This window comes from Sarcophilus harrisii, chromosome 1 (assembly GCF_902635505.1).
Source record: "Sarcophilus harrisii chromosome 1, mSarHar1.11, whole genome shotgun sequence".
Classification (NCBI taxonomy): Eukaryota; Metazoa; Chordata; class Mammalia; order Dasyuromorphia; family Dasyuridae; genus Sarcophilus; species Sarcophilus harrisii.
This window is the reverse complement of record NC_045426.1, coordinates 52,486,216-52,500,099: the sequence shown is the minus strand read 5'-3', so window position 1 is coordinate 52,500,099 and position 13,884 is coordinate 52,486,216. Positions and strand designations below refer to the sequence as shown.

The window sequence follows — 13,884 nt, the reverse complement described above, 5'->3', positions numbered from 1 at the left end:
GAATTCAAATTCAGCCTCAGACACTCCCTAGTCGTGTGATCCTGGCCAAGTTGGTGTCCTCTCTCAGCCTCAGTTTCCCCAGCTATACAATGAGGGAACCGTACTAGCTGGCTCTAACTCTCAAGGTCCGAGCCCTTCCTGGGACCCCTGGTCACTCTGCTCCATCTCTGTTCTAGTTTTCCTTTGCCCTCTGACACTGAGGACAGGCTTGGAGGTGAGGGGTTGGGAGACAGAAGGCCCTGAGTACGGGCTGAGATCATGAGCTCCTTTCTAATCCCCAAACGGGGAATGTCAGGGCAGCCAAAGAGTTAGAGCCTGGGAATGGCCAGGCTGGGGAGCTGCCGGCCTCCCCTGGGCTCCATCAGGCCTGTGTCCTGGAGGTTTCTGGGGGGGGGGCAGAGAGGGGGAAGCATTCCTCAGGGGGCCGGTCATTGCCAGGCCGAGACTTTCTGGCTCCTTTCTCCTTCTCTCTGCTTTGGGCTTCTCCCCTCTGGGCTTTGGCTTCCTCAAGGTTCTATCTTTGGTCCTAGGGATGCCTGAGAACATCAATTCCTGGGGAGCACATCTCCCTCCCTGCATCCCTCCTGGAGACAACAGTCCAAGGGTGGTTTGGACAGTGGGAATGAGAATTTCCATCCTGGCTCCGTTCCCCATGCTCCGGATCCAGGACAAAAGGTGGGGTGTTAGTACCAGGATGCAGAGAATGCCATAATAGGACCAGAGGGAAGGTATTTGGGTTAGAGAGCATGGGATTGCAGATGTGGAACTAGAAGGGACTTCAGAGCCATCTTAGTCTAACCCCTTCATTTTATAGGTGACTCCCAGGCAGGGTAGGCAGCTTTCCTAAGATCTCACAATATCGCAGGTTGGATTTAGACTCAGATCCTGCAAAACTAATACTCTTTCCAAAGTACCACATGCTACTGGGGAAGAGCAGAGGAGCAACAATTCGTTTCCTAGCAGATGTATGATTATCTCGAGTCCCAAAGGCAAAATTGATGAGGAAAAATCAGGGCATACATGCATGATCTGGAGCCCAGCTATGTAGGTAGTAGTCTACATTCAGAGGTTAATTAAAGTCTGGCTGTCTATAGGTTGAAGGTCAGGATTCAGAGGTCTGAGTCAGGCAGGAAGGCCTAAGGAAAACAGAATGGAACCCAACAAGCACAGGAGGCAAGGTTGGGGGTCAGATTCTCAGCCAAGGCCCAAGGAAACAGGTGGGCAATGTCATGTAGCATCTCGGGATGTGCACCAGGCAGGCCAGGCCATAGACCAGCAGGACCAGGGACAAAAGCTGGATGCCCTCTGGCCCCACTTCTAAATAGCCTTCCTGGTCTGGGCAGCCCTGGCAGATTGGTGATTGTCAGAGTGAGACAGGGATGCGGGAGCCCTGGAGATCGGAGCGGAGGCTGACAGTCTCCGGGGAGCTCTGAGCAGTTCTAATGGCAGAGGGAAAGGGTAAAACTGGAGAGTCAGCAAAGTGTAAATTGGCACCTTCCCGCCTCCCTTCCCAGGCCCTCTGGAGCATCCTGCATCCCGTTCTCCAGGGTCCTGCTTTCAGGGGCTGAAGTCTTAGCTCCTAATGGCTCAAGGTGTTTCCTCTTTCAGCGTTATTTGCATTTTTGAGAAGGCCCCCTAAAGTCTCAGACCCAAAGGAATGAATTTCTAATAGTGGATTGCAGACCCTTTGAAAGGAAATGAGGGAGATATTTTTGGCTGCTGGGCCTGGAGCCATCTGGTATTATGCCAACCCTGACAGGGGGTTCTGGTATCCAGAGGGTCACAGCTGGGCCCTCAACAGAAGCAGAGGTATAGTGTGGGAGCTGTTCAATCTACCTCACCTACACTCCAAAACTAAAATAATCAGAGACTTGAGAGGATATTCTCAGAGAGGAAAGGCAAAATTTCCTTTCTCCTAGAGGGAAGGGTTTCTGCCTTTCCAAGCCTATTGGGCACAAGAAATATGGTACTATTTTCTATAGATTGGGGGGCAGAGAGGAGAGGACCCAAGAAAAGTGGGTGTCACAGATTGTCCTGAAGGGTCCCCCGGAAAGAAGAGGTAGTCCACATTAGTAGAAGCCACCCTCCCAGACCTGGGTAGAGCTCTGCCTTGGTCTTCTTAAGACCTGGAGTTTCCTAAATATTATAAGAGAGAACTCTAGACTCAGGATTTCCAAGGGATGACCTTCATCTTCCATTCTCAATCAGAATTTCCTCCCATAGATCTGAGGACTGGAAAACAGGAGCTTAGATGCTGGTCCATGAATTCCCTGTGTCACATCAAGCATTTAATTCTCAGTTTCCTCATTTGTAAAGTGATTGGGTTTGGATGAAATAATCTGGTCACAAGACCCAGAAAGTTTAGAGCTGGAACAGTATTCCCAGTATTCCTTGTATTCTCAGTACTTAACCCAGAGCCTGGCACCCGGGAGACGCTTAAAGTGAGGAGACTGACTTTGAGATCCTTGGCCTGACTCCTTCCCTTTGCAGGAGAGGAAACCAGAGGAGTGACTTGATTGCAAGGTGTGATATTGGACACTTTTCAAGCCCGGAGCAGAGCTGGAATTAGAATCCAGACCTCCGGACTCCCTTGGTCGTCACACCGTGCTCCCAGGCCCTTCCGGCCTTCTCTAATCACTTAGGACTCAAGGCCCGCTGACTGAAGCTGCTCATGGAAACTATGAACTTTTCAGTGCTCCCCAGGGGATCCAGGAGGGGAAGGGGACCCAGCGTCCAGCCAAAGAGACTGGGTAGGAAACGAGTTTCCACCAGCCCACCAGGGAGAAGAGGGAGTGGGGCTGGGGGGCGGAGGGGGGGGGGCCACAGCAGAGATCGGCCCTTCTCCTTCTGCAATTATCAGCAACCAAGGCCGGCCGGAGGGGGAGGCTCAATTGTTGTCTCGATCCTATCTGAGGTCCCGGCAGGACGCGGGGCCCAGCCGCACTGACGGAGGAAGGAAAGACACCGAGTGAGTCAACTGCTGAGTCTTGGTCTGAAGCCAGATGCCCCCTCCCCTCCCCACCCCCACCCATTCTCCCTCCATAAAGGAAGGGCCCTGTGCTGGCTCAGCAGTATTCAAGGCAGGAAATTAGGAAAGGGTCCCAGGGTCTGGCCCGGGAAAGAGGCCGGGCTCCTGGCCGGACGCTGAGGCCGGACCTTTCGGACTGGCTGACTCCCAGAGTCCCGGCCATCCCCGGGCCCAGGACCCCGGGGAGAGGGAGGCAGAGTGAAAGAATGCCCTCTGAAGGTTACAGGTTCAGCTCTGGCAAAAGGAACGGCGGCTCTGGCAAGTTCTCAAGGTCCTCCTAGGCTCCAGGCTCCGGCTGCTGGCTCTCCCAGAGCATGTACAGCCCCAACTCTCTGGATGAGCCAGTTCTTCTGAAGCCCTGACACTGGCCTCCACCTCCTCCTTTTATTCCTCCTTCTCTTCTCTTCCTCATCTTCCTCCTTTTGCTCCTCTCCTCCTCCTCCTCCTCCTCTTTTCTTCCTTCCCTCCTCCTCTTCCTAATTTCCTTCCTCTTCTCCTCTTCTCCCCTTTCTTTTCATCCTCTACTCTTCCTACTCCTCTTCTCCATCTCCTTTTTTTTCCTTTTCTTTCTTCTCCTTCTTCTCTTCCCTTTCAACTTTTCATTCATCTATTTTTCCTTACCCTCCTCTTCTACTCTTCCTTTTCCTTCTCTTCTCTTCTTCTTCCTGGCTCTTCTCTTTTTCCTCTTCTCTTTTTCTTCCTTCTATTCTCCTCTTCCTCTTTTCCTCTTCCTCCTTCTCTTCTTTCTCCTCCTCCTCTCTTTCTCCTTTTCTTCCTCTTCTTCTCTTCCCCTTTTCCTTTTTCTTCTTTTCTCCCCTTCTCCTCTTCTTGTTCCTTTTCCTCCTGTTTCTCCTTTTCTTCTCTTCCTTCTCATACTCTTCTACTCTTTCTCTTCCTCTCTCCTCTTCCTCCTTTTCTTCCTCTCCTCTTCTTTCTCTTCTTTTTCCTCTTCTCTTCCTTTTCTTCTTCTTCCTTCTTTCCTCTCTGTCCTCTTCTTTCTCTTCCTCTTCTCCTCCTCCTCTTCTCCTTTTCCTCTTCTCCCTCCTCTTCCTCCTCCTTCTCCTCTCCTCCCTCCTCTTTCTCCTTTTCCTCAGGCCTTTGTGACTTCTGGCGTCCCCAGAGGTCCCATCTAAGGGTCCAGCTCATGATATCTCCCTTGGGGCACTCAGAATAGTATTTGGATGACCAAAGGTCTAGTCAGGACATCCCACCTGCTGTCTTAAGACTCTAGCTGAAGCAGAGAAATTGCTACATGTGCTTGAATTTTGCCTTTGGTACCAACACTGTGCTCAGGGGTTTTAATGTCTCTGACCCTTATTTTTCTGATCTGCAAGATGGAATTAATAATATATCCCATAAGGTTATTGTGAGGAGGAAATGAGATGATTTAATGTTTTGCAAACATCTGAGCAATTTATGAGGCATACCAAAAGTCATTTTTCAGATATTAAAGATATTAAAGAATTCTGGGACGTGCCATATAAATGGTAGTTATTATTATCAACATTCTTCAGGGACTTTTATGGGGGAAAGGCTACCCCTTTTATATATTGGAGGCCCCCATATATGGCCCATAAGTGAATATACAGTATGTGGCTGTACATCTCCTTATAGGGGTACCCTTCACTCCTTCAAAACTTTTCTCAGGTTGTTTATATTCCTGTCTGAAATTCTACCATTAGGAATTCATTCCTTTGGCTCTTAAATTTTTTTGGCTTCTGAGAATCCCTTAGGAAAGTGAAAATACTCCCTTAAGGAAAAACAACATGATACGTTGGGGAAGGGATTGGGTTGGGACATATGCTGGAATTCTCTCTGCTACTAATTGTGTGACATTGGACAAACCCCTAAATCTAACCAGACCTCAGTTTTCTCATCTGTAAAACGAATCTATATTCAACAACCAGTAGGGGGATGTGATTTCTATTCTTTCACATGGAAAAGCCATTCTTATGAGACATCAGAAAGAGTGAAATCCAAGGTCTTCTTTTCTGTTATTCTCTCCTAGATAAGCTTGGGTGCCATTTAACTTCTTTGGGAGAGAGAGTGGGATAGATAAGGACTTGGGGTTCAGAGGGTCAGAGCTGGGAGGGAGCCTCAGAGACCATCCGGACCATCTCCTTCATTTTAAAGAGTAAGAACTTGAGGGCCTAGGAATTAAGGTAACATGGCCAAGGGTAGATGGGTGCCGAGTATCAGAGGCAAGATCTGAACTCAGATTCCTATAATATACCAGATCTAGTACAAATATCTTTCCTGGAAGAGGGCTTTAGGGGAAGGACCCTAGCAACTCTAAAATCCTCTGTTCTGTCAGCCGAGAAAACTGAGGGGTAGCTGGTCAGAGCAGGAGTGGGGGGGGGTGTTGGGGGGGGGTGTGGGGGGGGGGGGGAGGGAGAGCCTGGGGAAGGGCAAACTTAATCCTAAGGATGGAAATTTAAGAGAAGGCAAGCTGACACCAATGCTGGCCAGCAGGTGTCAGTGTCACACTGAGAACGGAAGGCTCTTGGTCTTGTTCCCTTCAGAAATGAAAGGGGTGGGGGGCATTAATCCACACTAAAGTGTGAGCTGATAAGGGATCAGCCATTCAGAAGGGACCTCAGAAGGCATCTGGAGCAGGCTAACCCTTCCCCGCCCACCCCCTTCCCATTTAACAAATAAGGAAACTGAGGGGTAGAGAGCATAGGATTATTAACCAGATGAATCAGAATTTGAACTCAGATCTTTGGGGTTCACATTCTTTCCTCTGTACCCTGGTACTTAAGATATTCACTCTCCCAGAGGGGTTCACATTTTATGTTAATGATAACAATTAGTAATTTGCAAAGTGCTCTAATCTTATTTGAGATTATTTGAAATAATTTTCCTAAACTTCAGAGCCTCCAAGACCCAAAGTTTGAAGGTAGGATTTCAGGCATGTGACAGGCAATGGGAAAACATCTGCCTGGTATCCTCAAGTATGGAAAAGGAATAATGATTTCTGTAGCACCTACGAGTACAAATATCTTATTTGATCTTTACAACAATCTTGCCAGGCAGATGCTCTTGTGATCTCCATTTTACAAATGAGGAAACTGAGGCAAACAGATATTTAGGGGACATATACCCATTGTAGGGTGACTTCTGGCCCCGATTCTGCCCTTTTCCCAGATGCGAGGGCAGGAAGAACAAGGGAAGAAATGGTTTCCATCTCAGCCTAAGAGGTCTATTACAAATGGCCATGTGAGAGAGACCAGGTGGTCTAAGTACCTGCCACTGTGAAAACATTAGAACGGGCCGAGGTGGAGGGGATCCTCCAAAGTCACTTAATCCAATCCTCTTATTTTAAACATAGCAAAAACAGCAATGATAAATATTAACAGCAATACCTGTCTGCAAAACACTTTAAAAATTAAATTTAAACAAACAAATTCCAAAGACCTGAGACCAGGAAATGTTAACAGACACCCTAAAGTCACAGAAGGACTGAGTGACAGACCCCAGCCCACGGCCTCTCTCAATATGGCTCCAAGATCATGAAATCTAACTATAGGCAAGCCCCCCCCCCCCCTTTAAAGAAAGAAAGTCTTTTCATCACTTCTAGTTAAGTACAATGCTGTAATAATAGGCTTGCCTCTCTGAGAAGCAATTAAGCTTTGTTCTCCTAATTGCCCTGCTGTAATTTTCTAATGACTAACATGGTAAGGAATGGATTTTTGGCTCTTTGGCAAGAGGTACATTTGTAGAAAAAGGCCAACTAGAGGTTGGCCAAGGTGTAGTGAACCTGGACCTTCTGAGCCAAGGTCAGAGAGCCAGGAGGGTCTGCTCATAGTATGGTGGCTATCAGGAAGGTAATACTGCTGTGGGCATGAAGGGCTGGTTCAGAGGTCTGGAGAACCTGGGCACCCAATCAATGCCAACCACCCAAACCTGGTCATGGGTACTCCCTATGGCACCTCCTTTATACAGGATCTTGGTTAAAGGCAATGATCCACATAAATGGGGCCAGAGAAGAGCCCACAGAATCCCAAATTGGGGTTTACTCTTTTAAATGCCAAAACTTGAACTTTAGATCACAAAGACATAAGATCATAGGATGTCAATGGGAAAGGAGCATCAGAGAACATTGAACCCCTAGTTTTTTCGTTTTGCAGAAAAGAAGCAGTCATGGCATTTTGGTGCAGGAAACTTGGACACACTCTATTCCAAAGTCTTTCGTTTTACAGAAGAAGAAACTGAGGAAGCAAGGGGCATATGCTGGATTGGAAATTATGTAATCCTGGGTTTAAATCCCACCCTAGACCCTTATTAGCAGTATGAGCCTGGGCAAGTGATTTACCTCTTGGAGTCTTGATCTTTGTAAGAATAAAGGGATTGGTATTAATGACCTCTATGGTCCTTCTCAGATCCAAATTTATGATCCTATGAAGCCCAGCAGGTGAAGTGACCCAGTTAATATTGCATTTAATTTAATTCACTTAATCACTTAATTAGGGCAAGGTGAAAATCAGGATGGTGTAATGGACAGAAAGCTGACTTAGAGTAGAGAAAACTGTTCATATTCCACTTCTGATACGTACTGACCACATGATCTCTCATAAGTCATTGACCAATCTTTTTAATGTAAGTACTTAAGGTTACAGAGTCCCTGCCAATCTGCATGGATAGAAAGTTTCCTTACTCAGAATCCCTACAACAAACCAATTTTCAAGGAGCTATCCATAAAAAACTACCTTTATAAAAAATATCCATAAATATATATATATATATGTATGTATGTATGTAAAAATAGCTAAGTCTTTGAAATTAGAGTTAAAAAAAAGATTTTCCCTGTCTTTGAGGAATTTATATTTTATGGCAGGGAGAGAACTTGAGGACAGATAAATAAATGTAATTGAAATGCATGAATAATATAACATCATATGATACGATATAACGGCATTTCTAAGTTCCATTCTGACACTTAGGGTGGCAAAGTGCAAACTCTTTGAAGACAGCAATTAGATCACTTATGTATTTTTATCCTGAAGGCTTAGCACAGTATCTACCCCACAGCATGGATTTACTGCCTATTGATTGATTGGATGATAGAGCCTTTGTTGACAGAATCGGTTTCTCCCCCCCTTTGACATATAACAATGGCCCTACCTGCTGAATGACATCTGAAATCCCTTTCAAGGAGATAAAGCCTCTCATTCTGTAGGAGTAACCCAAATGCAAACCAGACACCAGAGGCGTAACTTGATGGAATATATGAAGCCTTCCTTAAGCTCATGCTTATCTGAAGAAAAAATGGGATGCTACAAGGAAGAGTAGGGGGGCTGCTGGGGGCTGCCATATTTGGATAATGTCCAATTGTGTCAGAGCTCAGTTGGCCCTTGGGAGCTCAGAGCCAGCTTTCTTGGCTGGCCACTAGCAAGCCTTTTTTCTTGAATATAGCTTTTCTAGATGGTTTCCTAGAAGATGGTTCTAGCAATAAAGAAGTGTCATTGTTTCCTAGCACTGCCCCTTCCAATGGCTTGAAGCTCAGAGGAAGAGGAGACATCTTAGCATCTGTGTTTATATATAGGAACCATTCCCCAGATGTCTTTTCCCCTGAGGAAAGCATCTTTGGGCATGTGAAGGTCTGCTCTGGGACACTCAACACTGGCAACTCATGAAGCAACAGAAGGTCTCTACTCACTACTCACCTAGAGAGGGTTTGGGAAGGGTCAGAGGTTTCTTTAGGAAAGAGGAGATTGTGTGGTTTAGGTTTCTACTTCCCATCCTTAAACCACCAGAGTTGTCCCTTCCCTCTTAGAACTTATCAAATCATCCCAGCCAATGGGAGATTCAAATCCCCCCAGTTCTCTGAGTTAAGTCTAGAACAGGAGTGAGGAACATCTGACCTGTGGTCCATGAAATCATTTGGTCTGGCCCTATCAAGGCAACCTCAGGCAAGGACGAGCTCCTTGTACAACAATCTCCCATTGCTTGACTTTTTAAATTGATAATTTTGTATAGACTATGGATGATTTTATAAATATACACATGGCATTGGCAGAAAAAAGGTTCCCCACCCTTGCCCTAGAATGTGGTCTTTTCAGGGTATCTGAAACCCCTCAGAGCTGGTAAGAACATTATAATATGACATAATGTGATATGATACATAATATAATAAAAATGATGTAGCATGATATAAATGTATATGATATGATATGATGTAGTATAATATAATGACATGATATAAAATACTCTACTGAGACAATAGAAGAGCCTCAAGAGTTCCGTTGTGGAATCTTGAGTCCATCAGTGAGCATCCTTAGTCCCACCAACCCTACACATCGGCTTCCCCTACCTTGACCCTGTAGGGAGAGGGCACTAATACAAGATATAGCAGAGCCCAACTCCAGAGGCTCATCAGTAAGTGACTCTCCAACCACCCTCTGAAGCAAAACTTACCTGAGGCTGCTGGGTGGTTGAGGGTCTCTGGGGAGACAGAGCAGGGGTCCGAGAGAGCTGCTGGTTCATTTTGTTGATGACCAGCTCAGTGATTAGCTGTCTGTCCTCCACCTGGTGTTCTCCAATTAGAGGCATTGCACAATCCATGACCTGACACAAGAAAAAAAAGCACAGGTTCATAGATTCGGATCAACAGTTCTTAGCCTTCTGAGACTGGTTTAAAAATACTTTGTATGTATTTCAACATAATTGGTTTCCTTTGCAATCTGGTATATTTTATTTTGTGCATTTAAGAACAATTTTTTTTTCTGAGAAGGTATATAGAGACTTCACCAGACTGCCAAGGGGGGCCCTGGTATAAAGAAGGTCAAGAATTCTCATTGAAGGTTAGAAATGGAGAAGACCCAAAAGGTAGTTAGTTCATTCCAGTATCTCAGCTTAGATAGAAATTACTTTTTGACAAGTGGTTATCCAACTTCTATTTGAACACTTGTAGTGACAGGGAGTTCATTGCCTTATACGCTATTTCATTTCTTAACTAAATAATTCTTATTAAAAGTCTTTTCCTTTTTTTAAATGAATTTTTATTGCTATCTTTTGTTTTTACATCACCCAGAGTGAGAGTTCTTAACTAGGGGTCCATGAACTTATTTTTAAAAATTTTGATTACTTACTTCAATATAATTATATTCCTTTGTTATTCTATATATTTTATTTTATGCATTTAGAAATGTTATTTAAGAAGGGATGTGTATGTTTTACCAGGTTGTCCAATGGGGTCCATGACATACACACAAAAAAGTTAAGAACTCCTACATTCTAGTGAAATGCTTTAACATATAAACTAAAAACTATATCCTATTCTTGGTGACCAATTTAGAGAACTTAGAAGGGTAGCTAGGTGGTTCAGTGGATAGAATGCCAGCATGTAAGTCTGTGTGGCTCTGGGCAAGTCACTTAACCCTATTTGCCTTAGTCTCCTTATCTATAAAATGAGCTGGAAAAAAAATGGCAAACTCCTCCAGTCTACAGACACTGTAATTAGAGTCTTGATGGTATGTCAATATTTTCCTGTTTCATCTCAGCAATGTCTGAGCAGATAATTAAGAGGGAAAACCAAGAGACCAATTTGGATAGAGGATCCTTCTAGTTGCTCTCCAAAGAGACAGGGTCATTGCCGATCCAAAAAAACCCCAAATAGAGCCATAAAGAATTAGGATTGAATTACTGAACAATGACAACAAAAGATGTAACAGGTGCCTCTGGATAAATGAAAGATCAATTTCCATAATATTCCTGGCATGTGACTGTTCAATCTCTTATTAGATCTCTCTACAAAGAATTCCCAATCTATCTTGGGATTGGTTAGAGGGTTCTTTCCTAAATTGAGCTGAAATCTGGCTCATCAGTTCTCCCTGCTGGTCCAAACTCTGGACTCTGAGGTTGTGCCCAATTTGGGCTGGGGATGGATGGGCATTAAAGAGTCAACATGTCACAGTGGCACTGTTGGCAGCGTATGGCACTGAGCGACAGGGCTGAGCTGAGCCCAAGTGGCCTCTGTGCTTGGGAGGAATACAATGTGCCATCAGAAGAGCCTGACTCTTTGAAGAGCAGCTGGAAGGAGGAGCCTCTGCCCAAGACCTCTCTTGGTTTCCTCTATTGATGGTCAGTTCAGTTATTACTGAGATGAAACAGATGAACATCAACCCTGTCGAGACACTTACTACCACGTCTGTATTACAGGCTCCAGTCATCAAGTATTTCACTGAAAGAAGGGGAATGGGAAAGGAATAAGCTTTCTATAGAGTGCCCACTATGTGCCAGGCACTATGCTGAGTGTTTTATAAATATTAACACATCTAACCGCACAACAGCCCTACAGGTGGGGGCTATTCTTGTTCCCATTTCATGGTCGAGGACCCTGATGCAAAGAGAAGTTAAGTGCCTTGGTGTGGGTCACACAGTTTGTAAGTGTTTGAGACCGGATTTGTCCTTCTGACTCAAGGCTAAATCCAGTGTGCCAGCTGGCTGCCTCTGAAGTCTCCCAGTGATGCCCCTCTTACAGAGATCTCCAAAAAGCATTCCAAGAGGGCAGAGGGCTCATGAACCAGGACTGGAGCCCTGTCCATCGCAGGAGCCCTTTCTCATCACTAGCAACTCCCATTTATAGGGCACTTGGCAGTTAGAAGGCATTTCTACCTCCAGCATCTCTTTAATTTGTGAGAAGTGGTGTAGCCAAGACATATACATTATGGGATAATAGCTAACATTTACATGGTGTTTAGTATGAAATTTCATTTGATCTTTACAACAACCCTGGGAGTTTTTATTCTTTCTTTCTTCAGTATATATGAAGAGAGGAAGGAAGAGAAGGAAGAAAGAAGGGAAGAAGAAAGAAAGGGAAGAAGGAAGAGAGGGAGGGAGGATGAAAGGAAGTAAAGGAAGAAAGAGAGGAGAGTGGAAGGGAGGGAAGAAGGAAAAGAGGAAGAAAGTGAGGAAGGAAGGGGGGAAGGGAGGAAGAAAGGAAGGAAGGAAGGAGAGGGAGTAAAGAAAGAGGAGAATGGAAGAGGAGAAAGGATGGAAGAAGAAGGGAAGAAAAGGGGGAAAGGGAGGAAAGGAGGAAGAGAAGGAGAAAGGAAGGAAGGGGGAAAGGGAGAAAGGAAAAAAGGCAGGAAGACAGAAAGCAACCATGCCTCAATTCTCTGCCAAACTTCTTTTAGGATTCTAACTCTCCACTCCAATGGGTATTGTAGGGCACCACTAGATCCCTCAAAACCTAGAAGGACAGAGGCTCAGAAGAATAAATGGCCTAAGAACTCTGCCAGTAATAGAAATAGGCATCCATTCCTAAGGGCGATCAATGGTCACGACCACTACCATGAACATCTTTGTCTAACTCATTTTTCCTTCCCATTTTTTCTTTTCTGTCATTCTGCTTGTCTTCTCATCTACTCTTCCTTTTCATTCCCCTTATTTCTGCATCATTTTTTTCTCCCTTCTTCATCTGTCCTTATTACCCTCCCCCCATTCCTATCCCTTTGACTTCCCTTCACCTCTTCATCTTCTCTTCCTATCTCTTTGCTGCTCTCCCCTGTATCTTTTCCCCCAATTTATCTTCTCGTGGCATTTCCCCCCAATATTTCCTCAATGCTCTAATCTGGGGCAAAATTGTCATTGAGCTTCTAGTAAGAATTCATATTTACATACACACACAGACAGAGAAAGAGGGAAAAAGAGAGAGAGAGAAAGAGAGAGAGGGGGAGAGAGAAGGAGGGAGGGAGAGAGAGGGAGGGAGGGAGGGACACACACACAGAGAGAGAGAGAGAGAGAGAGAGAGAGAGAGAGAGAGAGAGAAGTAGCCAAGGTAGTGGGCAGCAGAAGCAGAGAGAAATGCGGTTAAGGACCATGGCTGGAAACAGGGGTGTGGCAAGTTCTCAGAAAGGAAGTTATTAGAGGACTCAGCCAAGCAAAAAGCTACTGTGCCACAAAACTTACTCATCCACCCCCAGCCACAAGTGGGGCACATGGCCTTCCAATGTGTGATCCATCGGACATCCACGAGACAGCCCCAGACATTCGGCTCCCTACTGCCAGGTCTCCCCTGGTTAGTAACAGGTCTTTGTGCACGTGGATACGTGCAGGGGAAACGTGTCCTGATGCCAGCTAGGCAGAACTTCTCATAGGGGGATGGGGTTCTTTTAAGGTGTATTTTGAGGGGCTCCCAGAAAAGAGAGGAAAATTCTGAAGTCTCTTCCAGCTCTAAATCTATAACCCTGTGAGATTAAGACCCCTCCAAATCCCAGGACTAGAGAGTACCATATTCTATCAATGACAATTTCTTCCTTTGGGTTATAAAAATTGCTTTCTGCCTCAGAAGCAGCAAAATGGCCCAGTGCACTTAATCTGGAATAAGGAAGACAAGTTCAAATCCAATCTCAGATTATTATGTGACCCTAGGCATTTAAGCTCTATTTGTTTTGGTTTCCTCATCTGTAAAATGGGGATAATAACAATACTTAACAATACCTCCCTTAAGGATCTAGTGAAATAATATTCCCCCCAAAAAAGTGCTTAGCACAGTATCTGATACATAGTAGGTGCTATATAAATCTTTATTCCCTCTATCCCTCCATCCTTGTTTCAAACACAAACCTTGAAGGACTGATATCTTGTCCTTGATATTCCCATTTATCAGATGCTTTTCTAGTTGGCAGGAAAGACCAGGAGGACATGTGGAGGATGAAGAGGATGTCAAGAACATTAAGTCCCCCTAGGTCTAAAGCAATGATCCTATCATACTCAGTGTTTGGTTATTTCTATTAGAATGTAAGGTCCTCAAAGATGGGGCATGTTTTGCCTTTATTTGCATTCCTAGTGCTTAAGCACAGTGCCTGGGATACAGTCCCCTGTTTAATACAGCCAGTGCCAGTGGTTAGTGA

The 13,884-nt window shown here is 45.0% G+C and overlaps 1 protein-coding gene across 1 annotated transcript in view; it reads right to left on the bottom strand.

Annotated features, from left to right (window-relative positions):
- SYN2 (synapsin II) overlaps positions 1 to 13,884 on the bottom strand; it is a 273,091-nt gene that overhangs the window by 18,476 nt on the left and 240,731 nt on the right. Inside the window, exon 10 of the mRNA XM_003762453.4 lies at positions 9,446 to 9,595. Coding sequence (XP_003762501.3) covers positions 9,446 to 9,595 — 150 coding nt within the window. The remainder of the gene's footprint in view (positions 1 to 9,445; positions 9,596 to 13,884) is intronic.